This window comes from Colossoma macropomum, unplaced genomic scaffold (genome assembly GCF_904425465.1).
Source record: "Colossoma macropomum unplaced genomic scaffold, Colossoma_macropomum, whole genome shotgun sequence".
Classification (NCBI taxonomy): Eukaryota; Metazoa; Chordata; class Actinopteri; order Characiformes; family Serrasalmidae; genus Colossoma; species Colossoma macropomum.
In genome coordinates this window covers 33,083,350-33,102,755 of record NW_023494784.1, presented here as the reverse complement: position 1 = coordinate 33,102,755, position 19,406 = coordinate 33,083,350, and the positions used below count along the sequence as shown (strand labels likewise).

At 41.8% G+C, this 19,406-nt stretch overlaps 1 protein-coding gene across 3 annotated transcripts in view; it reads left to right on the top strand.

Annotated features, from left to right (window-relative positions):
• The window catches only part of hdac4 (histone deacetylase 4), a 215,369-nt gene extending 196,189 nt beyond the window's left edge, over positions 1 to 19,180 (top strand). For all 3 annotated transcript variants that reach the window (XM_036569453.1, XM_036569446.1, XM_036569458.1), the window contains 4 exons: positions 1,822 to 1,955; positions 14,153 to 14,237; positions 14,412 to 14,553; positions 14,845 to 19,180. In XM_036569453.1, the coding sequence (XP_036425346.1) occupies positions 1,822 to 1,955; positions 14,153 to 14,237; positions 14,412 to 14,553; positions 14,845 to 14,884 (401 nt within the window). In that variant the 3' untranslated portion in view covers positions 14,885 to 19,180. The remainder of the gene's footprint in view (positions 1 to 1,821; positions 1,956 to 14,152; positions 14,238 to 14,411; positions 14,554 to 14,844) is intronic.
• The last annotated feature ends 226 nt before the right edge of the window (positions 19,181 to 19,406 follow it).

Genomic DNA, 19,406 nt, shown 5'->3' with positions numbered 1-19,406 from the left:
AGACTATCCAGACTGAGATAAAGTGAGTGAGAATATTCAGACCAGCTTAATGTCAGTGAGACCATTCAGACAGGTTTAATGCCCCCCCCCACAAAATATATATATATATATATATATATATATATATATATATATATATATATATATATTCTGTAATTATTAATTTCATTGTGTAAATATACAAATTTTTGTAGTGGCTATAACATCACCCTTGTATTTCATGTAACCTTGCGTTTTTCTGTTTGTGAGATCAGGTAGCATGTACGTCATGTCATTAGCTTTAGCCTGGATGGTCTTTAGTTTGTTGCTTAAATTCAGTATCGGTCACAGTCACATTACGATACGAAACAGTGTAAACTGAAGAAAAGAGTAGAACTCAGGTCATTTAAGAGTTTTTTTCTAGCCATTTGCGTGAACATTGCAGCTCTTAACCACACCAGCGAGCTGTTCAGCTTTACTACTGTTCAGCAGTAGTGCTATGGGAGTCAAGAGCTTATAATTTCTCTTGGGTACTGCTAGGGTTTCAGCATTACTATCAGTGACGTTAATGCACGTTAGTACATGATCTTCTAGCAGCCCTAATAGCTTTATAGTGATGCCACTTTCTCAGTTGGTCTTTTCTAGGTGTTATTAATTAAAACCATTGATGTATTGCAGTTTTTTTAAGTTTGTATCATTTTGTTAGTTTTTTGTAGTTTTTTGATACTGGATAAGTCATTAAAGGTCCTGGAGTTTGAAAATGAAAACTGGTTTATTGTTGTCGAGATCATTCAGGCAGGTATAATTTTATTGAGATCATTAAGACCAGCTTAATGTCAGTGAGACCATTCAGCTTGGTTTAATGTTAGTGAGATCATTCAGACAAGTTTAATGGTAGTGCGATCATTAAGACTGGCTTAATATCAGTGAGACTATTCAGGATGGTTCAGTATCGCTGAGAACATGCAGACTGGTTTATATTGTGTATAATAACTAATATATACTGTGTGTATAACATAAGACAGTTCAGACCGGTTTAATGTTAGTGCAACCATTCAAGCTGAAGGTGAAAGAAATTAAAAGTATTTGGCTGTATTTGCAGTCTTGTAGCTGCCTGATGACCTGTGACAGGACCCACTTCCCTCCAGACACAAAAACTTATCTAGACCTTTATGGAGCATTTACAGTGGTGAACATGTAAACATACTTGTGCACTACACTGTGCTCTTATCTGGATCTTAACACTGGAATGCAACAGTAGATGCATACAATCACACTTATCACACTACACAAACAAACTGTACTGAACAATACTGAAGTTTTTGTACAATCATTGACCTCAAATACAATCATTGACCTCAAATATAAATCCACTGAGACTCATGTTCAGTGTTCTCTTTGTGAACCTTTTGGTCAGTGTGTGAGTGTACTGGTCAGAATGCACTGAGCTGTGCTGTCCTGACCAATCACTTGCCAAGATCTGAAGGGCCCCAAGAGATTTAGAGGAATATATCAGAGCATTCAGACCCTGAGACTGGCCTGAAAGGGGTATAGCAGGATGCATATATTCAAACAAAGATCAAAAGCAGCCTGGAGCCGAAATCCTGAGCCACATTTATTAAAATTAAACCTGCCTTGTATTATGCGTTTAGGCCCACTAAATCCTAGGTGCCTTCCTTGTGAAAGAGAAAATATGATGTAATACCCCTTTCTTTCTTTCCTTCCTCCCTCTTTCCCTGCTTCGCTCTGACTCCGGCTTCTTTGATCGAAGGCCAGGCAGCGAAGCCTCTGGGGCCAGCTCTAACCCCTACCCACATTTGCTTTCTCTCTCCCCCCCGGCAGGTTTTGGCTACCTGACCAAGCAGCTGATGGGTCTGGCCGGCGGCCGCCTGGTGCTCGCCCTGGAGGGGGGTCACGACCTCACTGCCATTTGCGATGCGTCTGAAGCATGTGTTTCTGCTTTGCTAGGAAACGAGGTAAGAAAGGACTGGGGAGTAAGACAGAGTGGCGGTAGAGGGGTGGAAGGGATTTACAGAGGTGTGAATGGACCCTCTGAATGGCAACGTTCTTTAACCCCTCGTATACAAGTTTATCAGAGAAACCACATCAAAGGAAAAGCAATAATTTAAAGGAGTAGTTTAGCAAAAAAAATAATAATTTACATATTTTACCCTTGTCCCAAATGTATTCTGCCAAGACAGCTTTGATTTGATTAGTTTTGTACTGAAGCTACAAGGCTTATATAACTAACAAGTAATAGAAGATTATAACCCACCAGCTGGCATAGTACAAATTCTGCATGTCTAAAAACAATGTATGGACAGAAATCATGATTTAACACATTCACTACTACTATTTTTAGCTATGCAACATTACCTTGACTATTGTATACGCATCAGTATGTCATACAGTGTCAGAGAAGCTCCTAATTTTCACTCCCACTCCTTACTGCTTGCTGCACTCCTGTGTTCATTGCTCTCGCCTTTCCCTGCCAAAGATTACACTTTATCGAAACAGCTGCAATAAAGTGTCACTTCCACAGATGCTGAATGAAATATTTGGAGACATGTTATTCCCCTCAAATTCACTGACATAACTGCTTTAAATAACCTAAAACAAAGAAAATGTGCCTCAAAGGTAACCAAAAAGGATTGTCTTCAAGGAGTTATGGAAAATATAGATTTAAATTAATGATTTGGTCAGTATAGCTAAGAAATTGTTAACCCCAAATTAATCATGTCATACTAATTGGCGTCTGCCTGTTTCACCTTTTTATACACAGCAACTTTTTTAAAACAGTAGAAATCAGAAATATTTAAAGCTATAATTCAACCGCCTCCACCCACGTTCCAGTAAAAGATGCCTTCAAAAATCCATCTGTTTGTCTCATGGTTTACTCTTGGTTTCTTTTTTCCTTTTATTTTCTTTTTAGCCCTCTGATTTTGTCACCAGTCATTTTGGTATAGCAATCAACCTTCTCTTTTTCTTTCTCCCTCATCTGTCCTGCTGCAGTTTTCCATTTATGCTCTTTTTCTCTCAATCATATTTTTCCTCTCTTCATTCTTCATCCCCCCCTCCCTGCTTCTCTAGGCCACCGGGTGTGGGAGGCAGCTTGCACCAAGTGCAGAGAGGGGGAGAGAGAGGAAGTAACAATAGTCAAGTTGAAAAATCAGAGGTTAATTGTGGGAGTTTGTTCTCCATAGCCTGAACTGAACAAACTATTCTGTGTAATTCATGGCACACAGTAGATTACATAAAACAAAAACGCAGACCCTTCTTTCCTCTGAAGCTAATGGCTCGAATCGAGTATGTGTTTGGCTGCGGTGGAGATGACTTTTGCCCTGGGCATTTGTGTCTCTATGCCATCATTGTTCAGGATCGGCGGTGGTCTGTGGTTAGAAAGGAAAGCACTGTTGCAATACCAAGTATATTCTTGGGATTTTATTGTGCATATCTAAGTTTTACATGCAATGAAGCCTGTGTAAGTTTCCCCTCCTGTTGAAAGAAATTCAGATTGCTCTCACATAGCATATCATTAACAGGCTTTCTAAAAATACTGCAATAGTCACTCATGCTACGTCAGATGGTGTGCTTGACAGAGGTGAGCGCTAAGCGAAGTGAAATCGCAGGCGCTGTGTATTTTCAGAGAGGGACATGAATTGACCCACAGGCGCACACCCTCTTGGTGTTTACTTTAATTGGCTGAAGAGAAAACCTGCTGAAGCCATCTACACAGGCCCTGAGAGGCCTTAAAGCACAGCTAATAGCATCCTGTCCCCAAAGCGGAGCTGCACGAATCAAGCCCAACTCTGACACTCACGCTATCGTTATATAGGCTCCCAGAGGCCGGTTTAGCTGGCCGCGGGGATCAGAGCGCCACTTTCCTCAGCTGAATAAGAAGACAGCCCTTGTTCCTGGTGTTTTAGCCTAGCTCTCGAGACAAGGCTGTAAATATGGTCCTGGAGCCATAAAAAAGTGAGCCAGTTCCACTCCAGTGGATGAGAAAAAAAAAAAATAAACAGGACAATAAGACTGGCCGCTGGAGCTCGTAAAGAAGCTGCCCTGTGTGAGCGCAGCAGGGTGACTGGAGGGTGGTCATGCTGTTGGGCCTCCAGCCTGGGGCCCCCATGCCTCCGGTGAGGAAGAAAAAAGCCACCGCTTCCAACCTGTCAGGGAAAATAGATCTTAACAGCTCTGAACTGGAACAACGTTTGCTTTAGAGGGGAGCTACACAAACCGCCAGCCTTAATGCAATAACCTTAATCAGTTTACCTGCGGCAGGCGTGGAGCTTGACTCAGGGGTCGCATCCTCGGCCATGGCATCTCTGCCCGTCTCTGCCATTTTCTGTTAACCCCTTAAATTTTAAGGGACCTTCACTTTTTTACCACCTTTTTTTTTTATAGTAATTACAGAATAACATACTCACAATTCACCTGAGTGGAAACACATACCTTGTACTGGCTATTTTGAGATCACAGTGTACAGTTACGCATTGACCCTTCTGTTGTCATGAACAATTTGTCACCCATTCATCATTGGTCAGTGTCCACATTACCACTGTTAATGAGATATTATTTGGACGGTGGTGCATTCTCAGCACAGTAGTGATACTGCTAATAGTAGGCAAAGCAGTGTTGCTTAGGTTTTTACACATGCTAGGTCCAGAGTAGTCTGCCACCCAAAAATGTCCAGCCAAGAGCAGCTTTGTGGTCAAACACTGACCACTGATGAAGGGTTAGAATTTAGCTAACACAAACTGTGCATTAACAGATGTGCTACAGTCTAACTGTACACAAGCAAGGTGGACCTGCAAGGTTGACTTTTCTAATAAAGTGGCCAGTGAGTGTAATTCTTAAAGGGGACCTATTATGCTCATTTTCAGTGTTCATAGTTTTATGTTTGGAGTCTACTACAATAGATTTACATTCCTCAGTGTTCCAAAAACACATTTTTCTCGTACTGTTCTCACCCTCATATTTTTCTCACCCTCCCAATGAGCCCAGTGTGCTCTGATTGGTCAGCTCGCCCACTCTGTTCTGAATGGTCACCTGCCAGAGCGGTTAAAGGCAGCATCCTGATACATGTTCTGCCCCTACAGGCAGCCAATAAGGATTGTGTTATGAGATTGCATCATATTGTAACAAAGGAAAAAGGCTGAAATTCTGACGAGGCCTTCCAGGCAGCTGAGAAAAGTGGTTTTGTGGGAGAGAGTTACTCCCTCTGACGTGTACCTTGAGCTTTGTAACCTTGCAGACCGTTTACATGCACAAAAAGCTAAACAACACACTAAAGAAAAGGGAAAAACTGGAAAAGCATAATAGGTCCCCTTTAACTGCATGAAACCAAAAAACAAGAAAGCAGCTCATTTAAATCTGCAACCAGGGGGTCTACTTCACATGCATGTGCTCTTTGGCAACAGTAAAATCATCTTATTAATTTCAGCAGGTTGACCCAGATCTGCACATGGCTTCTTTTCTTGTTTGCTAAGTAAGCACCTGAACACATTCAGAACAGAAGTCAGATTGGGTAGTGCCTATTATTGATTTATTTAATCAGAGTTACCTGACTGATGTGTAACTTCAGTCGTAGGCAAAAGTTTGAGCGCCCCTGGTGAAATGACGTTTTATTGATTTTTTAAAGCTGAAGTTAACGCAACATCTACAGAGGACACACTTCTGCACATTTTGATGCACAAATACTGTTTATTTGCTGAATTTAATATATTGGAAAACATAATGTGGCCTGTTCAAAAGTTAAGGCACATTTGATTTTTTTTTGTTTGTTTTCCAAAAAGTTAAACTCAGTAAATAAATAGAAATCATGCTGTAAAATTTGCATTAAAATGCCATGTTTAAGTGTGCTCTTTCTAACACTGTAGAGTGTTTTCACTTAGAAAATCAACAAAGCATGTCATTTGACAAGCGGTGTTCAAACTTTTGTATATGACTGTGTTTAGCTGTTTGTTTTCTTGTTCAAAATGGTAGTTTGTGACAAACCAAATAAAAAAAAACTTTTGTTAGAATAAACCTAGAGTTTTCAGGTTTAACTCAACTGAACAGTCTGGTATCGTAGCACATAGAGAGCATGAGGTGAGGAGGTGATGAGGGAGGAGGAGAGGAGAGGAGTAGGAGTGTTTTGTAAAGAGGAGAGCTGCCACTGACCTCCAAATGTGCATTGGCGCTGCTGTATGGATCTGTTTCAGACGCCTACAGAGACCCACTCAGCTGGGGGGTGTGTGTTCAGTGTACTATTAAGTAGAGCCGTCTCTCTCTCTTTCTCTCTCTTTCTCTCTCTCTCTCTCTCTCTCTCTCTCTCTCTCTTCAGTAGAACAGAGTCCCTGCGGCACATATGAAAGCTGTTAGGCTCACACTTCATGCAGACGGGGTCAGTAACGGAGAGCGAGAGAGACAGAGATGAAGTAATCAAAGGAAATTGGGAATCATTTGAAGTCGAAAGGAAGCTATTGTCATAAAGCAGAGAGAGTTGGATTTCTCTGTAGAACCTCCACAAGATCAAATGTGCTTCTCTCACGCACACTCAGATGCCCCCGACTCTAAAATAACACTGCAGTGCCCTGAAACGCAGAGCCGCACACTCCGCACTAAAACGCAAATAGTTTGAGAGCTCAGCTCATTAGCCCAGTCCGACTGTTTCACCGCCATGCAAAATAACCACACGCATCACGTGCCAAATTCAGACACACTCGATCGATAAAGTAACACTGGTGTTTTTTGTGGCACGAGTTCAAAAAATCCCGGTAGAGGCCCTTTTCAGCGGCGGAATGAGTGCGTATCTGCCATACGTTCATTTGATGACCTGAGCAACAAGTCACTCAGGCCTTGAAAACAAAAGCTCCAACTTGATAAGAGATCAAATAAAAGGAGGGTAAAGCCTGTAATCAGAATTGCAGGAAGCAAGTGTTTTATCATGATCTTTACAAAGCTACAGTGTAATAGAGTTGGAATGCAGGCCAGTGATTCGTGATGAGGCAGATAGAACAAGAGGGAGTGTGTGTCTGTGTGTGTACACACACACACGTGCGCACGCTACAGTGTGTTGAATATTCTCATGGGAGCACAGCTGCATCAGCGAGCCTGAGCTCTAACCTGACTTGTTTTGCTCATGCAGTTTTTCACCCGCACATTTTGATCACTCTGTTAGAGCTGCCCCAAACTGACTTTACAGGCTTTGAATACTCATTGGTGTTTCTGAATGAGTACTTGTTTACTCATTCTCAGTACCACTGAGGATGTGTATTCTGACTAGTTTTGATGTTTGAGTGTCCATTCAAGTTTGCTGAAAATAATATAGGGCTTTATACTTATGTTTTGAGGCAACAGCACTGGGGTTGCACAAAATATAGCAGCGTACAGAAAAATATCAGCTGACGTTGAGGGAGGAATTTGTAGCTTCGCTCATCGACTACAATTAACTTTTGAATTCTGTGCTTGGGCATGGTTAGCCCTCATGCTAGATGCGTACCATGCCAAAGTTTAACTGATCCGTGCCCAGGCCTGCTTAAAGAGGTGGGGTTCGAAGCAATCATATTAGTCAAACAAAGTGGACTTTGGGGGTCAAATGTGCCTGGGCACGGTACAGATCACCTAGTGTGAGTGCACCCTTAGTCTGTTTGTTTTCATAATCAGTTTAGCTAGTTCACTGAAGGCATAGCAATCGATAGGGGAATATAAATCTCATTCAGGATTGAGTTATTTTAATGTTTTATACCAAATTCTTGAAGATTTACAGCTGTTCATGACTTCAACAATCAGCCAAACAGATTTACGTGTACTTGGCTTCCCTTTGTTTAAACATTGTTTCCATTTTAGTCTTTCAAAAACGTACCATGATTCACTCTTTCAAAGAAAAGGAGTAACACTGAGAAAACATAAGGAGGAGTATGACTGTGTTTGATATGACATGAATATTTTGTTTAAAAACAGTGATAAATATGCCTCTAACTCTGAAAACCATTGTTCTAGAAATATAACAAATGACGAAGCTTCTGAATACTAAATAAGGAAAACAGTACCAACATAATGAACAAATACAGCCCTGTACTGTGTCAAATCTGCAGCTTCACAGTACCAAACATCACCTTTTTGCTACAGCGGCGGTGCCCATGCTGTTCTCCAAAGAGGAGACAGAGAGATGGTTTCCAGCATGGCTGCCTCCTGCATGACTGCGGTCATTATATCGAGCGTTTTACTGCCGACTCCAGTGTGAGAAATATTCCCTGTTTTTTATTGGAATGTAAAGACGAGGAGACTTTGCTATAATGAGGATTGCGTTTCCTCTCAAAGCCGTTCAGATCAGGAGAAAAGGCCGGCGATAAACTCCCCTGCTATTACCCCAACTGCCATGTTTTTTCCCTCAGCCCTTCAGTGCCTGATACTAGTTAAATACCTCATGAATGATGCATCGGCTCTGACGTTAGTCAACTCTGAACCCACGGCTAATTGGCGAACGTGCGCAAACAGATGTTGTTCTCCAAATAGTGTTTGTTGGTAATTATTTGATAAATGGCCTAATAGGCTAATTGTTACCATTCGCTGATGAGGTTATGCCCGTGTTTACCCAGTGGTTACTGTAAACATGCATGCTTTCACCTGTGGGCCCCTGGGCCCAGCTCTGCGTTCTGCCTGGTGGAAATATGTGTGCCGTTCCCAAGGTCACAAATAATTTCATACAAGGTCGCTGTGTGAAATGAGCATAACATACAGTAATCAGCTTTTGCAGACTGACTCTGGCACATTCATCTAAAACAATAACAGTCAGTTCTGTGGAACAAACTGCACAGGTTAAATTTCTTGAATGTTTACATCCCGCAGTCTCTAACAGGCTATGAAGCACATTCCTTCAGAGCCTCCATTTCGCACGGTATCCTCAGTTGGGTCTTCCTTTTTCTCATTCATTTGAAGACCGTGCCACAGGCTCAGACTGAGCAGTTCTATATTCCTTGAGGCGGGAGCAGTTTTGTTACCATCCCAGCAAAAACATTTCTTGTGGGATTGTTTATCATAAGCATTTTTTCTATTCGAAAATCCACATTTTATGCAAAATGTATGTTTCCCCAAAGATTCATGTTTGAAAGAAGAACCATTCAAAGCCTTAAAGAACCTTCACACATCAACATTCTTTACCACTGTTACATTATGTGGAGGTTCATTAAACTTAAAGCTTTTCCCCACTCCTTTACAAACAGATACTGATAAAGATAAAACAGATACAGATAAAACAGCAGAAATAATTACTTTTTTGTGTCGGCTTTAAAGGGTTAAGCTGAAGAATAACCCGAGAGTTTTTGGGTTTAACTCAACTGAACAGTCTGGGGTCTAAGCACATAGAGAGAATGGCGGGGTTAGGAGGTAATGAGGGAGGAAGAGACAAGAGGAGTGTTTTGTAAAGGGGAGTAGATGCACATTCAAATACATTCTGCTTAAAATGTGGATATTCAAATAGCAAAAATGCCTATCATAAACAAAAATGGTTCCCTAAAGACCTATCCACTGAAACGTTTTTAGGGAACCTAATGCAGTTCTTCTGTGCCTCATATATATTTAACGTACCTATTGACCTACAGAATGAGAACTCTCACAGATGTTGCTTAGATGTCATGAGGAATTTCACGAGACGCAGTATAGCTGCTTGTGTCTCACCTTTCTCTCCAGCTCTGTCGCACAGTCAAAAACCTATTTAAAAATGACACAAGAATGCACAGTTTTTGTTTGTATTCCAAACTACACGTCCTATTCAAATAACTAATTAAGTCTCTGAATAATAAGTTCACTGTGAATGTCAGTGTGTTTGAATAACCACGCTCATCCTTAATTTCTCTTTCTGAGACCCTCGTGCTCAGGCCAGCGAAGAGCAGGAACTCAAATAAACTCTCCGTGTCATGGCGGATGCGGGCGGCCGCCTTGTGTTTCATACCTGCCAAGCCGCTCGGAGCGCGCTGACAAGACCCATTAAAGTTTATAGGCTCGCGGCACAGCCGTCTGTCAAGCTGACGGACAGGTCAGCCCCCCTAAGCCGGTGCCAGGGCAGGAGAGGGTCACACTCGCAGCAGGGTTGAGGGGGAGGGTAGGGGCAGTGAGGGGGACTACAGAGTTTCGGAGTGGGTTTGGGGTGTGGGAGCTGGAGTTGGGGTAAAGGATTTCAGACGGAAATTTAGGAGATGTCTGGGCTGATTGGAGACTGGAAGGGAGCCACAGGGAAGCCTCACAGCAGGGCACTCTGAGTGGATGACCACCTGGCTTTGCGCACACACACACACACACACACAAAGGCGGTAACAAAGTCGATTAGTCGTCAACGACATTGATTATGGAAAAGTCCATATGGCATTTATTTAAAACAAAACTGCTGTAGTTACAATACACTGCAGGAAGCATAGAGGGCAAAATGGCTTCTGTTGTTTTCTAGCACAGTGGAAAAAAAGTAATTGCTTAAAATGTGAATGATGGCAGCACTGTGATGGGGCAAACTGTGAGGAAATTATAGAAGATGTAATGGCTCAATAGGATGATTAATTGAATTGTAAACAATAGAATAATATCAATAATTGTAAGGGTGAATTGCGGAGTGTTTTTCTTAGACCATAGGTCACTTCAGCATAGTAGCGTAGATCAATAAAAATGTAATCAACGTAGGAAAAAGTACATATGTGTAATTAGTATTCAACAAATACAAAAAATGGTAAATGGCAAGGTAAGATGTAGAAAAGAGACGTCTTAAGTTATAAGACACTGAAGAGATATGGAACAAATCTATAATGCAAATAGTTATTAGTTGCAGCCCTAACACATAGACACAACTGATCGTTAACAGAGGTCTGCTGGGCATGAAATTGAAGCTCAAACCTGACCCGTACCTGCAACGATGAGACTGCTGAATTTGAAACCCAGACAGAACCTGCTCGCACGCATCAACGGAGATGGACTGCTGGTTTACACCATTTTACTGTGCTCTGCTTTATTGCTAAGTGATTCAGTTGAATATGGAAAAAAAACTAAAAACACTCATCTGAAAATTGAGCTTTTGCCATTGACAGCATTGACTTCCACATAAGTGTGTCGCTAAATAGAGGACCCCTGCTCTCATAGCTCAAAATACTATGGCAAGCTCTACACTGTGTGCTTTTTATCTGATGTAACAACCAGGTTATAATGTTTCTTTAGTGATGACGTCCCAGACCCATCTGGAATTTAAACAGTTCTCCTTTAGCAAACGTTCTGTTTTTTCGTTCATGGTGATCAGTTAGATTATACTTAATTTATTTAATTTCCAGTCATAACAGCCATTAATTGCAATTCATTGTTCAGGAGACATTTCTGAAGAGGTTTGTTATAAGATAATCAACTTGTACAAATTGGACTTCTAACAACTGTGACCATAACAACTTAGACCATAGACCACCAAAACCACCATCAGATTAACAGTACTTAAAGCTTGTATCTTTAAGAAGAAATTAAAAATTTTGGAATTTAGTTTAAGAATTTTAAGAAGAAAATTTGCAAATCAAATAAATAAGCTGTTGATGTCCTCAGATCGCTTGACTGGCCACCCCAGAGTCTAGATTTGAATGTGTTTGGGATTACTTGGATCTTGAGCAGCAGAAAATGCAACTAGCTTCAAAGACTGAACTTTGGAGGTGTGGAATTTCTGCAGAATTATTTAAAAAAATTAAAGCAAATCTCCTGAAGGGATTGGAAGCTGTAATAAAGGCTGTGGACACAAAAAAAATGCTGAAAACATTGTTTTTATATTTTTATATATTTTAGATTTAGATTTTTATATGTATAAAATGTAGGTTGGGCTCTGACTTTTGCACAGTACTGTACCTATAAACTGTGCTAGAGAGAGTGTACATGGTGTACACTGCAACAAGAATATGTGAAAGTGTGCTAAATTTGCGTTGGCCCATTTTTTCCAAATCTACTACATAAAAGAATCACTCATCAGAAAACAAATCCAAGCATGACCCAAGCCCAATATTGTATATGAAAAATCAGCCCAAACCTGATATTTTATCAGACCCTGTTGGGCCTGGGTTCGGAAGCAGAAGTCTATAGCAAATGCCATGCCAAGCTATAAGTGAATGATGCTTCAGCTCCACAGCCACAGTGTGTGGAGTGGAAGTAGACTAGAGAGGCTGTATGAGTGTTATCAGCCGCAGTGGGAATGGTGCATCCATTAAAACTCGCAGGAACCCCAGTGTGTTGAGTGCCAGTGACTCAACAAGAAGCTCTATTGTCCAGCATGAGAGCTCACTCTGCCAGCCACGGTCCTCAGGCTCCACTTCAACCTTACACTTAACTCTGGTGTTCCTGCTTCCAACTCACAAGGTGCTGAAAGTACATGGCAGTTCTCCATGGATCCAGCAAATTACACGCACACACATCCTTCTCTTTAATTTTTCAGTTCTACTCTATTCTCTTAGGTGGATGGTGAAGAGTCAGTGTGTTCTGTGTTGCTGTGGTAATCTTTGACTGTGAGGGTACAGAAGTCTTCTCACAAGATATTGAGGGAGGAAAGTTCCGAGTCTTAACAGAACTCTGTGTATGTATTTGCATGTGAAGAGAGCTGAGGGGTCTATGAGGCGTGCCACTGCAGGATTAAAGTATCCCTCTCTCCAGATCATTTCTCTGCTCCAGCCGCGTCCTGTCCTTTCTCCTGTTTGTTTTAATTAAATCAAAGCTTCTGGAGGGAAAGGCCTAGTTTCTATGTCTCTCTTTTTCTCCCTCTCTTTCCCTCTCTGCAGATGGTTTGTGTAGGGCAGAGAAGGGATGCATGCCTTTCTTCTTTCTCTTGTTTTCACATGAAAAGTTCTACTTTTTTTCATAACTTTTTTTTGTATGGTGTTGAAACAATACAGCCCACAGCCTAAGGGAAATGGAATCATTCCACATTAGGAATGCATTATTGCATCCCTGCTGTTTGCTCTGGGCTCCGGCCCTGTTGGCCCTTTCGGCCCCGTTGGTCCCCGAGCTGTCGTGAGCTCAGGCCTTTTGTGCCCGTGGAGTTTGACGAGGCACAAAGCAGTGCATTATGGTCTGTGTGAGAGCTGGACCAGGATTGTACTGAGTGAAATGTTCAGAACATCTGTGAGTCCTCATCAGGATATAAACACCTCGCTGAGCTCACAGCCACACAACCAAGATCTGTGCCAGACAACCACCAATATTGCAAGTAACTGATGGCATTGAAACTGACCCTGCCAGCCACCTGCTTATACTGCAGCTAACCCTACAAGCTAACCCCCAACACTACAACTATAACCCAGTCAGCTAACTATTAATACTATACCAAAACCCCAGTCAGCTTAATACTAAAACAACTAATCCTGCCAGCCAACCACCAGAACTACAACCAACCCAGTTAGCTAACTACCAATACTGCATCTAAACCTACCGACCTGACAGTATTGAAACTAACCCTGCCAGCTAATTAATAGTTCTGCAACTAACTCTGCCAGCTAACAGCCAGTATTGCAGGTAACCCTGCCGGCTAACTGTCAGTATTGTGACAAACCCTGCAAGCCAATGACCAATATTGTGATTAACCCTGCCAGCCATCCACAAGTATTGCAACTAACTCTGACAACCAATAACCAGTATTGCAACTAACGTTGCCAGCCAACTGCTAATAATGCAGTTAACCCAGTCAGCTTACGGCCAGCAATGCAACTAACCCTGCCATCTAACCACCAGCGTTACAACCAATCCTGGCAGCTAACCACCAGTACAGCAATTAACCCATTTAACTGACTACCAATACTGCAACTAACCCTGCCAGCCAACCACTAAAACTGCGGCGAACCCTGCAAGCTAACAGTCAATGCTGCGATGAAATCTACCAGCTAATCGTGCCTCACAAACACCAGTATTGTCGTTAACTCTGCCATCTAACCATTAAAATTGCAGCTAAACATACCCTCCTGCAGCTGACCTGTCACACAGACACCGGCAGGGCCTGCAGTCACAAAGGTCTGGATGGTTTTCAGTCTGTCTCTCAATAGTCATGAGACATGGACCATTGTTTTTATAAGGATTTAAATGACATCAGCAACATTGTGGTGGCTATTGTATGGCTCTGCACTAGAAAATGTCCCAGTTGAACAGTCACAAAAAACCATTAGATATGACCTTGTTTCTGTATTTTCATCCACAGCTGGAGCCCCTTGCTGATGAGGTTCTTCAGCAGAGACCCAATCTCAATGCTGTGCGCTCCATAGAGAAGGTTATTGAAGCCCATAGTAAGTGTGCATTTATGGCATATCTCCTTAAATGGCTTACTATGTGTCAGTGTATAGTCTTTGAATGTTATTTCTAGGGATATGGATCTAGATCTGTCTGGTGACAACTTAAACTTGTGTCTCAAGTTTATATAAAAAACTTGACTGATGTCCTGTGACCTGTGTGTGTTGTAGGTAAGTACTGGCGCTGTCTGCAGCGCAGTGCCTCAACGCTGGGCTACTCACTCGTTGAAGCTCAGAAGTGTGAGACAGAGGAGGCAGAGACTGTGACTGCCATGGCCTCTCTGTCTGTAGCTGCCAAACACATGGGGAAGAGGTAGGTGTATATGTTGTGGGTGTTTTTTGTTTAATCTGTGTTCAGAAACCCATTTGTTTGTTGATACGGTGGCATAGGCGTAGTTTCCACTGGCGGTGTAGGAACATACTCCTCTTCACAATCCAGATGCTAAATATATAATAGAATAAAAATAACACTGTTTAAAATGTATCTGAAGTAGACTACATCACTGATGGTATATTAAGATCGGTGGGCTACTCCCACTTGCATGGTTCCAACTTCATAGTGTCCCCTTGTGAAAGGAAATATGTGTCTGTGCATGACTCGCAGGTCTGAAGAGGAGCCGATGGAGGAGGAGCCACCGTTGTAGAAGCAGTCGTCCGATGACCTCGGTGACCTCCTTGGCTCACAGCCTCTCACTGGTGTGTGACCTCACTCTGCCCTCTCCATCCGTTTCATTTTTGGCTGCGCCTGGCTCCACGGCCTCGCAGCTCCACTCGCGGGGCTCTGAGCGCGTTTTCAGCTTGGGAAGCGAAACGGACCGAAGACATCTCCAAAACACTCAGAGTGCACCAGTCTGGAACACCTCCGCCGTTTTTAGTCCGTCTCTGTCCAGCTTGGGGTATGTCCAGGTCTCCCGCTTGTCTGTCCTTCATGGACACCTGCTTTCAAACGGGACATGGACTCACGTCCCACTGGTAGATGTGAGAGCTGGTGCTTTAAAAGAAAAACTCTTCTTTTCATGGCCACTAATGTCCGCATGGTTCCAGCTGTGGACTTCGTCATGGCTGTGTCCTTTTTTTCTGCTTTTATTTTTTGTCTCTTCATTTGTTTGTTTGTTTGTTTGTTTGTTTCGTCTTTTTCTTGAGGGGGAGGAAAAAGTGACTGATGCTGTTTCATTCCGAATTGCGACGTTTTGGAAAGTTACTGCTACGTGCTTGCGAGGTAGTTGAGGCTGGAGGCATGGCCAGGGTGGGTGGGAGGGAGTGAGTGAGGGAATTTTTGGAGGACGTGTGCAAGATGGCTGGTGAAGCAGCCCTTCTGGAACCCCTCTAACACACAAGAGAGAGACACCGAGAGATTGTGCCTTTTTTTTTTAAGAGCTGGTGGATAAGTGATGACTTGAGAAGAACATTGCCTTAAACTTGTTACATAAGGGGAAGGCCATCGGGTCCCTCGGCCCCCCTCCTTCTTTTTTTCCGGGAGTGGAATGGTTGAAGGCCCGAAGGACAGAAAGCCCTTTGCATGTTTACCAGGAATGCCCTGCAGACTTCTGTGTGTCTTGCACACATTATCATCATTTTATTGTCATTTTTTTAATTTTGTTGTTTCCTTTTCAGTTTTTCAATACTTGCTTTGGACTTTGCATAACTTCAGGATCTTTCGCTTATAAATAACTTGTAAGGTAGTTGCCAGCTGTACACAGGCAAACATTGTTGGAGCAGTTTTCAGTTGAATTCTGCAGTGCTTTTGAGAGCAAGTGCAGCCCAATGTAGCTACTTGTTCAAACTCTATGACCAAATCTCCATTATCGCCTCCGTTAGCTAGCATGCACTGTTACTCGACACCTTTCCTTGGACCAGTTTGAATGCTGTAGTAGTAGAAGAAAAATAAACACTGAAAGCATGAGATTTAACCAGTAGTTCGGTGCCACTAGCCACAGGCAAATAAGGTAGGACCGTTCAGATGTTTTCTTCTTGCAGAACTTTGTGATTGAATAATTGAACTATTTATGTATTTTCATGTATATCTCACCTCACTTGTTAGACTTTTTATAGTTATGAATGTCAGTGCTCAGATTAAGTGACTATTAAGGGCACTAGTTAATCACCAATAATATCCTTCTCAGCATATGGTCAGTTTTTTTTTTTTTAATGGCATCTTTGAAATATGAAGACAAGGGCTGGAAATCAGTTTTAAAATATACCATTGAGCCTTCTGATGTGCCAGCAGGTGAGATTCAGTGCTGGTGTTCAGCTTCATGTTTCCTGCCATTGAGTCCCTGCACTAGCAGCACTGCAGTGGACCGTTTTTTCACTACTGGCAGGTGCTACTGTCTCTGTGTGCGTGCATTTTTGTGTGTTTTTGAGTGACTGCGTGTGTGTATGTGTGCGTGTCAGTCCAGGAAATAATCGGACCACCAGCCTGCACCCAGACAATAATGGCAAAAACCTCCCCGAGAAGGCTGTGACACTCCACCGATCTGCACGAGTCTCTCTAGCTGAGCACGTAGGTTTTGGAGCAGCACATGTATGCATCTTAATGACCCGTTAACCTGTATATACACAAGCATGCTCGCTGATGGCGTCATTCACCTTGCCACTGATCTGATGTGGACTGATCTTAGATGGTCTTACTTGTTTGAAAACCCCAACTCATGTTCAGCCTCTTGGCAACTACCTTTGACATTGTTGACACGAACTTTTGATTATTTCTTGTATATTACCATAAGTGAGATGGGAGAAGTGCATATTAAGGAATTAGGCATGAGTTGCTGTTGCGATTGTTCTTACTGTCTTTTCTGGTATACCCATGCCTCACATGACTACTCCATTCTGAGTTATTTGCCAGTTATTTTCCTCTCTGTACTTTCCTTATTTTCTCCTTTTGTCTTGAACTTTTTATACTGATTCTTTTCTGTTTTTGATTTTGGTTGTTTCCCTGTTACACTCTGTACAGTTGACAATGTTGTTTTACATGCTTAAAGTTCTTAAGACCATAGTTCTTCTCTTAGAGAGCAGCCTTTTACACACACTCTGGGGTTCTGTGGTTTTCTTGGGAGGGTGAAATTGAGATGTTTCTACTTTGTATAATGATTCCAACAATTGTGTATTTACTATATGTTCTGTTCATAGTAGATTTATATATGAGAAAAAAAATCTATAGATATATATTATAAAAGATTACAATCACATTTGAAAAAACTTTGGAAGTGCAAGGTGATGAAATGCTCATATATCCGCTCTGGCTGTGTCTAGTGCAGGGCTCGCTGAAGTCTCTGTTCTCTCCTCATGGCTGCCATTGGTTTAGAGCCGCAAACCGTAGCACTACACTGGTTCTGAAATCACACGCTCACCGGGCGCTTCATCGTACAGTCGTATCAACAGGCAAACCTACTGAAAACACGACTTTACCGGCTTGCTCAGTGACTGTGCTGGCAGGCAAGTTTGTTAGAAGAGACCAAATAAATGGATTGACATGGTTAATTGTCGATTTGAGACGTCCAAATTCTCATGAGTGCCAGTTGCAGGTGTTTGCTGCCTTTCCCCTCTACGGAGCCGAATGTAGACCAAGTCGGCACTTTTAAAAACGTTTGATTTTTTTAACCTTGTCATACTGTAGCATGTTAATACTATTACTGAAGCACCGTGAGCTGCATTTGTAAGTGTGGAAGGTGCTATACAAAGAAACATTATCATTATTATTATTGTTATGATTATTTTATTTTTATTATTATTAAATTTATTATTACAAAAAACATACAGTAGTTATCAAATTTCCGTTGTGCTACTGAATGGTGGGCGCAAGTAAATGTACATTTTGGTAAATCCAAGCATATTTCAGTGATGTAAAGTGTTGCTGAAGCATTGCACAGTGTACTCAGTGTTATGGAGAAGGAGGCCATAGTGGTAACAGTGCAGCAGCGACTGACTTGCCAACCAGAGCTCACAGATCACTTTGCAGTAACAGTCTGAACAATGGCAGCCTGTTTCTCACTTTCTTTCTTCCTCAAAGGGACTTCTCTATCTGGTTTATCCACCCCGGATCCAGATAGCCACTTTCATGTTTTAAAAAAAAATGAAAAAAAGAAACAAAAAAACGGCAAACATTCCATTTATTTTATTCCCATTTATTTGAACATCTGTCATTCCTGCTAATTTGCCATTAAGCCCGGGCCTAGCTCTGTTTATTTGAAGGCCTGGGTGGATTTTTTCTGTACCGTTCTCTTCGCTCCACCCCTGTCGTTTTTTCTGCATGTTTGTGTGTCGGCATGCCTGTCTGTCCTTGTAACATATTTGCACAACCGATGAGCACTGGAGGACGAGACTTTTCCAGCATTGTAGAGCGCTCGGGAACGCGACTGCTTTCTCTTCTCTTCTGTGGTCAGGAAGCAGCGGAAAGAACGATGCTCCTCGCGTCCGACAGATGTGCTTTTTACTTGTAAAGAAAAAAAGAAATGAAAACAGAAAAGAGAAAACGATTTCAAAACATTTGAATATTTTACAAAACAAAACAAAAAAACTATAGCACTTGTGACATACAGACAACAGATTTTATTGTATTTATGTAGAACATTGTTTTAGGTGAACTACACACTACATATTAGACTGCCTGTGTGATATATCTTTTTTTTTCTTCTTCCTTTGGATGTATTTTTGGGTTGAGTGGAGAGCATCTGGAGTCATCAAAGGGCTTTTTCCCAGATGTTTGACAGGTATATCATCCTCAGCCTGTCCTTCCCTTTACAGCCAGTAATATATCTATGACCACTGTGGCTCGAGAGCAGGTCTAGGTTTACAGACGTAAGAAATGCATATTATTTTTGTCACTCTGTTTTTTTATTATTTTTGTTTTCCATTGTTACAGTAGAACTTTTCTTGGGACCTTTACTTTAACATTTGTCTTCGACATCAACTATAAAGTATCTTGTTTTGGAAAACAGCAATGTCTTGTTTTTATTTCAGCAACCACAGGAACCAAGTTTGGTTTAAAGAAAAAAATAATATTAAAAATCTTTAATATTTACAGAAATGTTCGTAGAGATGTAGGGGGTCGAATACTAATCAATGTGTTATTACAGTCACAGTTTGAGGATTTGCTCAAAGTTGTAAAGAGTCTGGCTACAGGAGAAACCTCTTCATGGCTGCATTCAGAACAACAATAGCTCTGGA